General features: G+C 40.0%; 1 protein-coding gene across 1 annotated transcript; it reads left to right on the top strand.

Annotated features, from left to right (window-relative positions):
• Positions 1–8,814: 8,814 nt before the first annotated feature.
• On the top strand, positions 8,815–16,392 carry LOC125716256 (retinal rod rhodopsin-sensitive cGMP 3',5'-cyclic phosphodiesterase subunit delta-like). The gene is made up of 5 exons (XM_048988380.1): positions 8,815–9,043; positions 12,229–12,317; positions 13,536–13,661; positions 14,296–14,401; positions 15,084–16,392. Exons 1-5 carry the CDS (start codon positions 8,994–8,996, stop codon positions 15,163–15,165), a joined length of 453 nt encoding a protein of 150 aa, XP_048844337.1. The 5' UTR covers positions 8,815–8,993; the 3' UTR covers positions 15,166–16,392.
• The last annotated feature ends 173 nt before the right edge of the window (positions 16,393–16,565 follow it).

The raw sequence follows: 16,565 nt of genomic DNA on the forward strand, positions 1-16,565 counted from the left end.
TACAGCCGACATACTTCCTGCCAACACCCTTACCTACTTTCTTGGATGGCTGCACTGCCATTACATTGTTTCATAGCGCTTGACAAGCATCGCCACCCAAAGCCCCCAGTGAGTAAGCCATAGGCGACAGTGGTAAGGAAAAACTCCCTAGAAGGTAGAAACTTTGGGAGGGACCAGAATCAAAGGGGGAGCCAAACATCCAAGGGCTGGCAGGGAGAGTCAAATCGGAGAGATGGCTAAGTGCCGAATCATACTGTCCAAATCATAAGATTTGAGAGCCAATCGGGAAGCTGGGAGGTGATGACAAGCCGGTGCCGACTCTCCCTCCAATCGCCAGGCAACCAGAAGTTTAGTTTTATAATAACAATCACCTTCTTTAATCTCCCACTTGTAATATTGACCAAACTTTGGTTGTTCTCCCACTTTTAACTTCTAAATAAATATTCAAGATTCAAGATTCAAAAGGGTTTATTCATCACGCACAGGGTTGTACACATACAACATGCAGTATAATGTACTGTAACCCAGGTCACTCCGAGCAGCTGTGCATGGTAAGAGAATAGTAAAATGTAGAAAAATAACAATATAAAATAAAAAAATATATGAAATATGTTTAGATATACATAATCTATACATAAGCGATAAGGTAAATGTGATTGTGCTGTGCAATATAACCTGAGATATGTATCGACAATTTGGACAGTATGAACTGAATGAAAGCAGTACTCATGGGGTTATGGGGTCTCGTACACAGTATATCAAGAATCCAAGTATTCCTTTTTCATTTTTAATTTTTTAAAATGATTTAAAAAAAAAAGTTTATTATACAGCCTTTCTGGACAACCAACTAACAGGAAGTCGAGCCTTAGTCTCCAAAGTTTACATGTACATGTACAGTTAGATTCATAATGAAAATGTCAACAAAAATCAATCAACTGTTTTTATCGGTCTGGTCTTGCTTTGGTGATAACAGCTAAAGCAAGACTGAGAAGGAATCCATGGCGTTTTAAGCTCTTTGCGTGAACTGACTGGTTGCATAGAGATGTGCAGACCTCTCCTGATCCTGCTAGGAAGCTTCAATTCTGTTGTCGTTTCCTTCAGCATATACACACATGTATGCATGATAATTTGAACATTATACGTTATATAACTACTATTTAATATATATTAATGAACCGATTACCGCAACATGTTGAGATCATTGTATGCTATCTCTTATGTGAATATAGTATATTCTGATGCTCCCTGGATGGTCCATGTCATGACATTTCGATATTTCATATTCATTAATATCCATTATTTACTAATTAATTCATTATCATATATATCAATGGAATGGCTTTATTTGTTTAGAGATGTTAAAAATCGTAGCGTACTGTTTCAACAGCTGTGACAGAAAACCTATTTTTGGTGGAGAAAGATGAAAGGAAGCGAAAATCATATTAGGAAAAAAAAAAACAACATGAAATGTTCAGAAGGTGAAATATGTTCGGTCTTTGAAGGGGTTTGTTTCTCTTTTGTTTGTCAACATTTTTCAGCTTTTATTTGTCTGCTGAATGGTCCTGACACCGTTTCGCTTGCTAATGATCGGCGCCCTGGAAACCGACCAAATCCACAGCTCAGGGTTTTATGGAGAGTGGTGCAAAGGTAAACTAATGGAACAAAACAGAATGTAAACAGCTGGAACAGAACTACAAAACGTAATAGCCAAAGAAACAGCATATTGTTATAGGCAATTTTAAGATACACATTATTGATCCCAGAGGGAAGTTCCTATGGCGATCAAAGACGAGGAAACTGCCACAGCCTGATGTAGTGAGACAGGAAATATGAGGCTTCGAAATTCACATATTTTGGTTCCTGTTTCTTTCCACTAGGTTGTAATACCAGGTCATGTTTCCCATCACTGTCACCCTCTGCCACTATTTGAAACTGTTGACTCTTCCATCTTTCCTCAAAGAAAATCCAGTCTTCCTTAAATCTTTTGCCAATTGCTGTCAACTGAAAACAGCAAAGAACATTTTTTTCCCCCTCATGCTACCCTGATTTTCAGATATATAAATGCAAAATGAACTTACTAGGTTGCGTTTGTTGCAGTATTGATTTTCTGCGCCAATAGCAATTTGCACTAAAAGTAATTAGTAGCAACGGAAGTCCATCAGCTTTACAGTATGGATGTTTCAGGGTTAATGCATGTACACCTCTGAATTTAGATGGTATGTTAAGCCTGCAGTCCTCTAACTCATACCCATTAGCAGCTGCACTTCTACTTTAAATAGGATCATAACTGTGGCCACGTTCCTTTGAAAAAGTAGGGAAAATATCATTTGAAAAAGTGAGTTTATTTCCAGTTGTTTTATTAGAATGAATATGCAGACGTTACAATATGCCCACTGAGAAATGTAATTCTGGGACAGATGTTTCTGCATCAAATCGCTGCTCCAATTGGTTTGTTTTCCCCGATGCTCGCTAATGTTTTTTTTTTTAAAGCCTGCCTGAAAAGAGCCCACACATAAAGATTTTAGGAGAACATGTCACTTGGTATCTTCCCTGCGGTGCCACGAACTCAACAGTGATGGGATGAAGTCATCAGTTTGTGACACATTAGCAAAAGCTTGGGTGGGCCCTCCAAACTCGCCAAAAAGCATAGCAAAGTGCCTGCAACAGAGAGGTAACCCAGCAACCGCTGCAGCTTGATCTGTCACCGTGTTCCATTTTGTGATGTCAGCGCTTGACGGCGGCAGATGGCTGCCTCCTCGCTGACACGGCCTGTCAGAACCGTCCCCTGAGAGCATGAGCGCCATCTGCCTGTGGGAGTGGCTCGTGACAGCTCGGCTGTTATGGCTCGTAAAGCAAACGCATTGATTGGGGCGAACTTGTACAACAGGCAGTGGCCTGCGAGAAGACTCTCACAGGTGGGGCTAGGCCCACAGAAGGATGTGGATATGCATAATGTTAATTGATTAAACTTACCAGACCCATTAATGTCTTGATTACCTATGCGGTCTTACTCTAATTCTGTACCTCTATTTTCTTCACCTGTATGTGTAGCTCGCAAATTAGATAGATAGATAGATAGATAGATAGATAGATAGATAGATAGATAGATAGATAGATAGATAGATAGATAGATAGATAGATAGATAGATAGATAGATAGATAGATAGATAGATAGATAGATAGATGGTTGGTTGGGTGGATGTTTGGGTAGATGATGGATGGATGGATGGATGATAGATTGATTGACTGACTGATTGATTTATTGATTGATTGATTGATTGATTGATTGATTGATTGATTGATTGATTTATGGATACTTAGTAAAGGAGTTTAAGTACCTCAAGACAAGTTTTACTGAGGCAATCTGTGCTGCTGAAGTAGGAGGTAAGTCTTACTCCAAAGTTTGTGGCTTACTAGTCAGTCTACGTCCCTACTCTCACTATGGTATTCCATGGTCTTCTGTGCTTCTAATGACCAATGGAACAAGGGTTCAAGTACAAGTGACCAAAATGAGGTTTCTCAGCAGGGTTACCAAACTCACTCCCAGTGACATTATGAGGAGTCTGGCGATCCAGACGGACCTCAGGTAGAAGGAGTTAGCTGTGGTATTTTGGAAATCATATAAGAATGCCATCTGGAGGGCTCCCAAGGAAGCTGTTCTGGGAACCTCCTACTAGGGGAAGCCCCAGGGAGGATCCAAGGCATGCTTGAGGATTATGACTCCTAGATTGCTTGGGAATACCTAGCGATCACCCAGAATGAAGTGCAGCCTGTGGAAATAGCAAAAGAGCTCTGACCTGCTTGGTATCCTGCCACCACGCTGCCCAGCATGGTAGGAAGATGATGATGATGGTGATGATGATGATGATGATGATGATGAATGATATTAACTGAGTGTCATTTAATCTTTATTTAAAATACAGCTTAAAATATTTCAGTCCATTGTTATTCCTGGTAGCAGTGCTGATAATTGCAATCAGATTAATGAGTTTAGAGTTTCTTGTGGCTTTTGTCTCAGTTTGCAGGAGTGGAATGTCAATTCTGGCCATCTGGTACAATCAATGATGTCTGTTAGATCGTGTTTTGCAGTCATCTGCCCATCACTAATTGAGAATTCAGAAAAACTGCTTTTGATACCAATTCTGTGAATAACACTGTAACTCCTGTGAACTGTTTTCAGTAGCTGCATTCTTGTTTTGTACATCAAAACAAGTATTCTCCTACTGGATGGATGGATGGATGGATGGATGGATGGATGGATGGATGGATGAGCATGCAATACCTATATACATTATGACATGGCTTTCAGACAAGTACTTCACCCCAGAGCACCTTCCTCAGGCTTAGCAGTACAACTTTAAGCAGTGCATTTTATCTGAGTGCATAAAATGAGCTTTTTAGATGTTCAGCTCTTCCGTACTGTCAGGGTGACAGCTGCACTTGGGAGAGCGGATCTCACAAGGCTTTCTTGTGGACGCTCACAGTTCAGGAGTCACTCTGATCAAACAAAAACAAGGGATGGAGTGAGAGAAGAGGACACATGAGAGAGTGTTAGTCAGTCCCGTGTCTATCCTCGCTCCATCAGCGCGCATTTCCTGAGTCTGAATTCAAACCATCGACCTAGGAATGTAAAAACGCTAAAATTATACTGAGATAAAATGCCTCTCTTATGTATGACTATCGATAACTTTAAAGGAATGTCGGTTCTTCAAAGACTTAAAGTTTTGGGCTGTGAGTTGTCAGACAATTCTCTGTGTTGCCTTCATCTACTATAGTATAAAATACTGCTTGACTCTATGTCTCTGCCTAGCATTTCACCATATCGTGCAGCCCTAAAAGATCTGCTTGTTTGTTTCCCCTTTTCCGTATCGTGTGATGTATTACTGAAGTGTCAGTACTCACTGGCTCAGATTTTTTCCCACAAACAAAAAGTAAAAAGGTATGTTCGGAACTACCGAGAGTTCGGTTTTCATTTTTGTCTTTTTTCTTCTTAAGAAAAGGAGATGGGAAGTTGTGAGACTGTTCGCTACCCATGAAAGCTTTATGGAAGTCACTGCCAAGCTATAAGTCCCAGGATTCACAGTCTGTCCGCTAGAATTTAGATTTAGGGCAACCCTTTTTGGGCTATAAAGTTTACTATTTTCTCTGCCTCTTGACTGCAAGGAGGAAAGGCTTTCATCTGAAACTATCAGGACAGTGACAGGGAGAGTGCCCTATTAATAATCATAAACTATGCTTCCATCCATCCATCCATCCATCCATCCATCCATCCATCTATCCATCCAACTGTTTATACTGGTCAGGGTCAAGGAGGGGCCTGCTGATTCTCCCAGACAGCACAGGGCAAAAAGCTGGGATGCATCCTGGATAGTAAGCCAGCCCATCAAAGTAATGATAAAATAGCACAGCATACAATTTTCATATTAAGGTAAAACTAGCTTCTTCTAGATGTATAAAAGTCAACTCGATTCAACGTCTATGTCAGATATTTGACCTTTTGGCCATTATTATATCATTACATGTGATTTAATAATTCAGTGTATTTTTAAATATCAACAATACCGAACAGAATCCACAATGTTACTAATAGCTACTTTATATCAATAATCTGAGTTGCAGGGGAATTTGGTGTTAATGTAGTAATGTAAGGCTAATGAAACAGATGTCATTCCCAGATTGGATACAAATAACAGGACGCTGCGTAGTTAATAGTGAAATTGTTTCGGTAGTGTAGTAATCCGTCTGAAGGTCACAGTGTAATGTGGGTTGTTACTACTATGTCATTGCACTAATTGAATTCAAATTTTTTTGTGTACTGTCTGTGCAAACGATTACCATTTTGTCTGATTAAAACATTTTGACAGGCTTTTGTGAAAATAGGAAATATATACGTCAAAATATACCCTGTCTCAATGTTCAATTATTATGAAGACATACGTGAAACCCAAGTAATTTAAGAAAGGCTATATCTGCTGGTCACACTGCCTTACATGAACTATTTCAAAAAGAATATAAATTATTTCTCTGGCATTTATGGGATAAAATTAAATGAATAGTTCTCCACAAAGTCTTTTAGTCCCATCATTTAAACGCTGCAGTCATTAAGGCAGAGTTACACAGGTCAAGGGCAGCCTAGCCTGATACCCAAGCATCCAAATATGGACATACAACCTCTCCCACAAGTTTCCGGGAGTCACACGCAAATTGACAGCAGCCCACCAAGCTTGTCAGCTTTGATTAGGATTGGGGGCTATCTATTCTATTAAAAATCATACCATCAAACCGTCCAGGGTATTATACCGCGATGTTGCGGGATATGGCATTTTGAGAAACAGCGCCACTCCGGTATGTCCCGAAAATTATTACCGTGATATCCCATTACCGTATTACCTCCAAAGCTTAGTCTGAAACGTTTCTATAGCTATGTGTCAATCCCCCCCTCCCGGGTCTTCCCTCACCCTCTTCCCTGGAATCAGTCATATCAGTCAGTCAGACATCCAAGGGATGTCGGCAAATATCATAAAGTTTTGCACCTGGAAGAATATGACGCTGTAGAAACTTTTTTTTTCCACAAACGTGTACAATATGACGTTAACCATCTTCACCTCTGTGTTGCGCACGTTTTCTATTGAACACTTGCACACAATTACCGGTTCCGTAAATGTCTCTTCATGGGTGTAAATATTAAAACAATGACGTAGAAATTAAAATAAATACATAACACTCATTACATTTTAATACGTCAAACACCACCCCTGTGCGCAATCATTAGTAATATCAAGCCTTGGGCTGTGAAAGATAATTACAGAGGGATTGATGCAATCAGAAGCCTTTGCACTCTAAAGACAGCAGATGGAAACGTGTAGAGCACAAATATCAGCTCTGTCCTCTCTGTCAGATTACGTCTTGCAAACTTGGAGAGAGTTTAAGGATTAAACATTAATGTAGCCCGGGAATTCCAGTCTCTATGAAAAGCATGTGAGAAACAACGTGTTTCAATATTTGACGATACTGATAATTATTTAAAAGTCAGCACTTTAAATTTAAAACAGCTTTGATGGATTTGTATCTTTTTCCTTGTGTGACCCAAAATGTATTTTTTAAGGTAAAAAGGCGCTACCCGCTCTTACACTGCCATCTTCTGTTAAAATAGCGTAATTACACCTTACGCCTTGACTGAAAATTCTCGGTACGTTAAACGCCTTTCGGTGTGTTCCATCCATCCATCCATCCATTTTCCAAACCGCTTATCCTACTGGGTCGCGGGGGGTCCGGAGCCTATCCCGGAAGCAATGGGCACGAGGCAGAGAACAACCTAGGATGGGGGACCAGCCCATCGCAAGGCATTCACACACACATTCACTCCTACGGGTAATTTAGCAACTCCAATTATCCTCAGCATGTTTTTGGACTGTGGGGGGAAACCGGAGTACCCGTTGGAAACCCCACGACGACATGGGGAGAACATGCAAACTCCACACACATGTAACCCAGGCGGAGATTTTATGTAATGTAACTAAGGAATATTTTAATGTAAAATAAAAGTAAATAGAGAAATATCAAAATGAGAGACAACTTGAAGTGTGCGACAACAGTGCCACACACTGAGCTACGGTGCCACTAAGATGTTTCAATGTATTGGTACTGGGTCAACTTATACACTGAGTACCGTAGCAAAAATTGTCCCAGGCACTGTCATGCTGGACAGCAGACTATCACTTTTTATATGATTTGTTCAACTCTTCGTGAGTGTGGAATTGGAATGACACCCGGCAAACTTTATCTGTGCTCACAGGGTCAGGCTGGTCCATTCGCTTTTATGTACAATCCATTCCAGATATGACACTAGGTACAACATTCCTCTTCGTTCCTCGACTCCATCCATTCAGTTGCGTCGCACAAATAACGTGTGCGGACAAATAATACGTTCACGCAAATTTTGGGGATGTCATATGCTTCAGATTATGCCGGGACACTTCAATGGGATTGAAGGCAGGACCATGACTTCTAAAATAATGAATCTCTTCGAATTTTACTGGTTCACAATTTCATAAATTTTGCGCTTTAGATTAGCCAATGGATTACAAAAATTAAGGGGAAAAAACAAATTCAGCAAATGTCAATATCACTCGTATGTAAGGAATATTTGTCGCACTTCATAATGAAGAATGACATCACATGTCATGCTCATATGACATTAAATTCAAATTTAGTCCATTTTATTAGCCTTTTAAAAGACTTACAGTGCTTTGACGTCTTCAATGGGCGACCTGTACAGCAAACGCACAAAGCTTGTGCATTTGGTGTCGAAGATGGCGAAAAAAAAGTTACATATAGTTAATGATGGCAAAAATTGTGTTGCCATGCTCTTAATGTGCTGTAAAAAAAAATTTTTCGAGAGGCGATAGGTGCATGTAGACATTCTTATACAGCGTGCGAGGTATTCGAATTATCGCAGTTCACAAAACAGTGTGTGTACTGAAATAAAATAAGCTAGTTCATGTGCAGATGCATAATTATGTATTGGTACTGCATTCAATGTATTGGTACTGGGTCAAAAACTATATTATTCTAGCTCTGTGCTATATGTTACTAGAATTGCTGTTTGTAGGAATCAGGCATATGTTCTCCCCTCAATCTTTTGCACTGTATTATTTACATGAGACGACAATATAAACAGGACAATGTCGTGACGTTACGCACCAAAATGCGGTTGCCACTGGTGATGCGTCTCTCCCAAACAAGCCCCTCCCACCGCGGCGCTTCTGAATTCTGATTGGTTAGTTCCGTCGTATTTTGATTCGGCCGCAGGCGAATTGATCGATGGAATTAGCGGCGCGAGGGCAGCGCGCGGCCTTAGGTGCTCTGTGGTCTGTCGGCGCTTGTTCAGTTTCTGAGATTCCGATATATTTTATAACTGCAGCGTCTATCGAGTTCAAGCGGGTTTTGTGCTTTTCTGCTTTCGTTTGGGGAAACAGAAGATCTCCTTAACGATGTCTTCTGACGAGAGCAGAGCCGTGGGGATCCTCAAGGGGTTCAAACTGTATCCTTTGCGGACGTCCTGGGTGTGAGCAGACCGTGTTAACCGTGACCGTGTTTATATGTGTAGTCGTGGGGACGTTGGGAGGGGGCTCATTCTGACAGCATGCTTACCCGTATCAACGCGATTGTTAGTACTTTGGATGTTAGTGAATGGATCCATGTTAGCAGCTTAGCTAATTAGCCTGGCCAAGCGGCTATCAAGAAGTGCAAATGTTGTCTTTTATTTCTAAATCCCCCCGTCTGATTAACCTCAGCGAGTGTTTGCCAGATTATAAACGGGTTACAAGCAATTTTTTAAAGTATTTTTAGTTAAATTATTTAAATGTTGAGATTTACAGTCATCAGTATCCACAGTACAGTACTCAACTATGCATGTGACTGCATGTGAGTTTATTTGGGGCCTGTACGCCTCCTGCATCTGTGCTCTTTTACCGCAGGGCCCCCTCCTGGGATTTGAGCTGGCAGTCTTCAGAATAGGCGTACATCGCTAATTGTACTCTATTTGCTAATGCACAAGTTGCATTATTTCAATACTAGCCTTTTTATGTCTTTAGGTAGTAGATCACGTGGTGAGCAGGTGCTTTCTCCCCAGTCTGGACCTGCATAGACACCAGAGCTCTCTTTGGGTCTAAAGCCAGACAGCCCCCTAAAATAGTACTTTGATCAGCCACCTCTTGCAGAGCCACTGTGCTATTAAGATAAATTATTCAATTACTACTATGAGTTCCTCAGGATATGACAGATTAGCTCTGTGCCTGCTGGCGCTCTCTTCTTTCCTGGGACATGCAAGGTCATTGCCTAGGCTACTTATAAATGGCCAGCTATCTTGCTTGCTTCTTATCGCTTATGTTCCAATATAAATACAGCGAGTCTTATTTTGTCCGCTTGTCATGGTTTTGTGTTTGGTTGTATGGTGGCTCTGTAGATACCACTGAAGTCTCACCAACAGTATTGCAGGCCGAAATCCTGTTGAATCTCTTGAGTGTAACGTTTGCACAGTTGTTCTGTGTTACTTCAGATATTTTTCAATAGTTTAAAGGTATTTTTTTATATTAACTGATGACACTGAAATTCCTTTGGTGTTGCTGTGGTGGCATCCTGGCATCCCGTCTAGGGTCCGACATGCAATTTTGTTTGGAGAAAGCGGATTACATTACGGATGTGTCAGTCTTGTACTTTAAAGACTTACTGTAATTGTGAGGTAAACCAACCAAAAAGGAAACTAAAGACATATGTCAGGATGTTAGCGGGGCCATTTTCTTTAAAACATTTTCCCAGCAAATGACTGCAGAGCCTTTAAACAATCATAATGCTCTGTTACTGCTTTACAGCTCCTTAAATTATATATTATATGTAGATGTTGGGGCTTTTGTGCACTTTTGGCTGTTTGTTGTGTTAGGTCTTGGGTCAAAGGGCTCCACTCCCCCACAGCTAATCCTCCTTATCACGGCGTGCTTAGCAGGTGTCTTCCCATAGACATCTGGCATGGTTATACTGAGATGTTGCAGAAGAGCGGAAGGAGAGTAGATATCAAGTGATCTTAATGTTGTAGCATGGAGGACCTGGTTTCTTATCAGGCGATGTTGCTGTTGTATGAACAGTCGAGTTGTATGTTTAATTGATACATCTACTTTGATTAGCAGGCACTTTTCTACAAAGCGATGCACAAATGAGCTACATTACAGATGTATGACTGCCAAGGGGTCGATTAGGCATAAGTACAGCTGAACTTGTGATGAAAACACAGGTACAAATGTAATCGGTATAGGAGCAGGAACTACACAACCATCTTCTTGCAAAGCAAGAAGCTAATCAGACAGGGATATGACAAGAAGTGCAGTAAAAACATCCAGAGTACACAGAGAGTCTATTTGTCTAGTGTGATTCCCGACCATATTCACACCATTTCTTTAATCGTGAAAATAATACCGCCTTTTTTTCAACGAAAAAGTTGCTCCAACAAATGATTAATCTGTTGTTTTGGAGTGACTTTAACATTGACCTTAAATAAATAGATTATGGAATCACATTATATTATATGCATATTTATTTATGCCGAAAACTGTGACTCATGCATGTATCTCCAATAAAATTCAGTTTTTAACAATAAATATTGATATCTGAGTTTCAAGTGTTGCAGTTTCTTCACATCAGTCTCAATTTATCATGATATGCCTGGAGCCAAAGCTGAATTATAGTGAAGCCAATGTTAATATCAAAGAAAAGTTGAATGAAATATTATTTAAATGAATGTAGTTCATGTAATTTCATTGGTTCTCACTTTCAACGAATGTGAAATATGACATACCACTCGTCTTGATTATTAACATGACCAATTACCAGAAATGTGTAGTATTTCCCTTGAAGGTCTAGATTCCCGTGGAACAATGCAAGCTTAATTTGCATGATTTTATTACAGATAGACGTCAGTTTTCTCCTTGAATGATTGCCTCTAGACGCATTAGCCCCAGTGGCTAATCTTTGGGTTTATAGAGGTTGTTAGCTTTGCTAAATGTGCATGTAATTCAACCTAAGCTTGTCCTATTCCTGGAAACCAACAGACTTTAGAATTTGCCAGTGGAGCCTGGCACTATGATGATTATTGTCCAAAACATGACCCCTATATAGCCCATGCTCGTTCTTCTAGGAGGAGACGTCACTCTGAGCTTGACTGTTCTTTTCTGTGGTCTCCACCCCAAGTAGAGAGACCACAGATGGCCCCAGGACACGGCTGGGGGCTCAGGTGCCGGTGACACAGTAGTCTTTCAGGCATTGACAGGGGCTTTTGTTTCACAAGCAGATACTGCCGACCTTTAGAAAAGATAGCAGGCAAATCCTCAAGTGTTCCGACTGATGCGATCACCCTGCTCACCAGCTGGTCTAGTAGAATGAGGTCATTTGTGTGGTGGATTACAGCTGTTGGGTACGCCATGCCATCTGAATCACCATATGGACTTCATGGTAGCAGAGGCTATGGGCAGAACACCATGTGGACCTGGCTGCTGGAAAACCTGATCCCTTAGAATAATCTGGCTCAATTTATTGCCTTTTTTGTTGTTTTGACTAAAATGGGCGTCTGTGCCTTTGTGTTCATGGTGAAGCATTCATTCATTTTCGTTTAGGGCATTTAACCCGAAAGTTTGTCCGTGTGTGCGTTAGCCTTCCTTCCTTGACAGAAGCCTCCAGAAATTGGATGAACCTCCGTGATGCAGACAGTGGGAAGGTTCTGTGGCAGGGAACAGAAGATCTGTCCCTTCCTGGAGTAGAACATGAAGGTAACAGGTTATTTCCTGATTCAGTAGTCATTAGTTAACCTTAACCTGACGTGAATAGCCGTGGTCCGTTATCCGAAGTTACGGATGGCGTCCATCTCATGATCATTGAGCTTCTACAAGCTTCTGTGAGATTCTTCCAGATTACATTAGTTTATCATTTTATAGCAGTTAATTTTGCCATCGATCCTCGTTTCACCATGGTTTTCCCCAAAATTGCCGTTCATTTTACGATTTAGTCCTGAGAGATAAGGCAGTCAATACTTTTTGGAGTCTCTACTCCGTTATTTAAGCTGTGGACTCAAAATGCAGTCCACGTGTTCCATGTCATTTAACAAATGACTTATTACTTGTTAGCAAAATTATATTTCCTATCAATATATTCACCATCTGTAAAATTTAGTATCTAAAATCAAATATGATATTGTTAATTTGCTGCTTTAATAAATATGTAGTGAACAGTAATTCTAAATATCATCTGTATTTGTGTTCTTTTGACTTTTCTAAACCTTGAGTGAATTTTATCTGTGCCTCATTAAAGGCCGTCATCACAAATGGCCTCATTCACCAGCTCGATAGAACTAGAAAACTGCCTCCCAGCCTCCCCCTGCTAAGCCCACCTTGAGCAGTTTGGAAAGAGCACGTTAGTGTAGTCATTAAATTTTCATGTTTCCTGCTTCCCGTCATTTTGGGGTGCGTGTCTCTGAGTGGCTTTGTGCCCTTTTCTCTGAACACAGATCATGCGTTTTTGGCCATCGGCTCCCCCCTGCCCTCCACAGCTCCCACCCCCAGCTGCATATATATGTTTAATTTGTTTGCTCTGTGTTATATTTGTTGTATATTTGTTCAGAGGACACCCGTGATGTTTATCAGGGTCTGTCACTATCACAGCAATAGAAAATAAAATCATGTTTAAATCATCGATCCATCCATCCATCTGTCCAAATGGAGGCTACCGAGGCTGCAATGGGAACAAGGCACATTATACACAATTTACATACATCATTTCCCATAAACAAATGTATGTACACTGCAGGAGCAAACTGAAGTGCCCACAGGAAACTTGAGCAGGCCGTTTAACCCTTCTAGGCAGTTACATTCATTTAGGTCCAGGTTAAATTTCCTTCGGTAAGGCTGATTGAGAAGCTTTGTAGCAATTTTTATTACTACAGATGTGTACTATCATTACAAATTCCTTTTTCTGTGTTCTTTTTCCCGCAGCACGAGTTCCCAAGAAGATCTTAAAGTGCAAAGCCGTGTCGAGGGAGCTGAATTTCTCTTCGTTGGAGCAGATGGAAAAGTTTCGGTTGGAACAAAAGGTTTATTTTAAGGGCCAGTGCATAGAAGGTGCGTGTGTGTGTGTGTGTGTGTGTGTGTGTGTGTGTGTGTGTGTGTGTGTGTGTGTGTGTGTGTGTGTGCGTGCGTGCGTGCGTGCATGTGTGGCATCTTGGATTTTAGTGTCTCAGACAGAAGATAACAGGGTTAATTTAAAACCAAAAAAATAAAAATTACACACACATGACTACTCACTGTAATCTCCCCCCCCCCTCCCCCGGGCCCAGAGTTAAAACTAAGAGCAAATGTTAAACCAGTTTTTACATTAAGTTCCCACTACTGCTTGGTGTCTCTTTCGAAGGTTATTGTCAATTCATTAAAGTTCATGAAATGCTATTGTATTATTTAATTGTTAATTGTTAATAAAAATTGTTACGGACCTCTAACTTTGAACAAACATTGGATGTGGACATTTGATCAAAAAGGTTGAGAAACCCTTTTCTATACTATACCTAAATAACCAAGAAACAGATTCGTTCCTTACTGTAAAACTTTATTGCATGTAGATGGTATCGAATGTGAACAGTAAAATGCATGTGCATATATTTCTGCTGTATATGTATCACTTGTGTATATGTATCTGTTTATATGTACATATCATACTCATGGTTATTTATCATGGTGCTGCTGTTGTTTTTCTGCTCAGAGTGGTTCTTTGAGTTTGGCTTTGTGATCCCGAATTCCACGAACACGTGGCAGTCCTTGATAGAGGCAGCACCAGAGTCACAGATGATGCCAGCAAACGTTTTGACGTAAGGATCCCTCCTCCTCTCATGCATTAATAAGACGTACATTTGATCATGCAGAGACATTACTGCATTGATTCGTTTTCAGCCTCTGCTTATCCAGTTACAGTCACAGTGAACCAGAGCCTGATCCAAGACATGAGGTGTGCGACATTGTATATTGGTTGTGGCAGTCGCACGCTAAGATGAATACAGCTCTGGAGATGTGATGTAATCTACTATCCTCAAAGCCACCCAAACAAGCATAAACACATTAGTCTATTACTGCAGCTTACACAACCCATGTCACAGTTCTTTCTTAACTAGGAATAGGCATATGACAATGTTGGGCAACAGGCAGATACTGAATTTAACATGAGAAGAATGAAGCATAACTTTTATTGGAGATGCAGGGGTACAATTGCACCCCCTACTGGTCAGGTGAAAATGCTATTTGAACACAAGTTGAATAAAATCATTTTGTAAAGTTATATTTCAAAACATGACTTGTGTTAGTCATATTAACGTTTACAAATAGTTTGTTGTAAATGTATTTGCTATTTATTTATTTTTTTTTTACAAATTCATCTGTGTGAATGACTGGTTGAACTTACACTGCACCCCCATAGGAGAAAATTCTAGAGTTACCTTTGGAATAAATTGTCAGTGTCTTCTAGTATGCCTAGTGATCTACCCCTTTATTTTCCAGAGGTAACATTGTGATAGAGACCAAGTTCTACGATAATGATCTTCTCGTCAGCACTTCCAAAGTACGACTCTTCTACGTCTGAAAGTGGAAACTTTTTAACATTTTTGTATCTTTTTTTTATGAGAAGTATGTTTGCTGGACCTGTATTCTGCAAAACATCCTGAAATGGACTTAGTCTCCCATGGATATATAAATCCGAACAAGATGAACAAGAAAAAAGTAACAATATTATCAAAATTTTGTTAACAGGTGTATTATTTTACATTGTGCATTTTTCTCAGCTGATATATTTGCAAGGAAAGCTGCTTCATCACTACATTCCTTCCATTTTTTTAATTTGGCAATAAAAACTCTAAAATGGACTGATTTTAGTTATGGGAATTTCAATCATATTCATTCTCTAGCGGGTTCAGAAAGCAATATTTGTATGACTATTTTTCTAGGTTTTATACTCTAGTATTGTTAATTATTTTAATATTTATGTATTTGTCTGAGAAACAAACATGTTTTTCTTATTTTGTCCCCGTTGTCATGTTTAATTGCTTAAGAGATAATGAATGTTTACATGTACCTTGTGTAATTATGTGCTGAAATATTTGAGCTGATATTGAACGTTGAATGTTATGCGTTAGAAAAATATGGTTTCACACGAGTTATCCTGATGACATGTTGCTGTTTACAGTTTGTTATATGGTAAATTAGTTTTTACATGGAGGCCAAATATAAGCTTTCATGATTATTCGGTGTGGATTGCAATGTTAACACAGTTAATGTGTGATGAACTTGCGAGCCATTGTGGGTGTGCCCTGCCTTAATCATTTCTACTTCCCTGGCTCGGCTCTGGATGGTGGCTCAATTTGCATACAGTTATTGGTAGTGATGTGGAGGGTTACAATTTCAATGGAACACAAGCAGCTTATGACAGTGTTTTCCAGCCTAGTCCTCAGGGAACCCCGGGCACTCCACGTTTTTGCTTCCTTTCAGCTGTCATACCTGTACCAGGTATTCGGTGTTCCTGATTGGCTGGGAGCTGGGAGGGAGCAAAAACGTAGACACTCCAAGGTTCCCTGAGGACTGGGTTGGGAAACACTGACTTATGGTGATGTCTGGCACATTTGATGTGCTTTTGTTCTAAATACCAAGAAAGAGTTTCTGTCCAAATAGCTCACACTTGATTTCAAGCTAAAGTAAATATATCTTTAGTGTGAATTTGACACTGAAGGCTATATTTATAGATTCTCTCACAAAGGTTTATGTAACAAATAGTTAAGATATGATTTTTAGATTTTCAAATAAAATTCTAAGTATATATGTTGTCCTCATTTGTTGCGGTTTCAACCGCAGAGCAACAAGGTCCTCTCACTGCGATACCAGCCCATCATGAGGCTCACACACTATGTCAGTATGTAATTTAACTATTCAACTACATATGAGTGGGATTTGAAAATTTCTATTCATATTTGAAGCAAAAAAGCAAAGACC

This window comes from Brienomyrus brachyistius, chromosome 21 (genome assembly GCF_023856365.1).
Source record: "Brienomyrus brachyistius isolate T26 chromosome 21, BBRACH_0.4, whole genome shotgun sequence".
NCBI lineage: Eukaryota > Metazoa > Chordata > Actinopteri > Osteoglossiformes > Mormyridae > Brienomyrus > Brienomyrus brachyistius.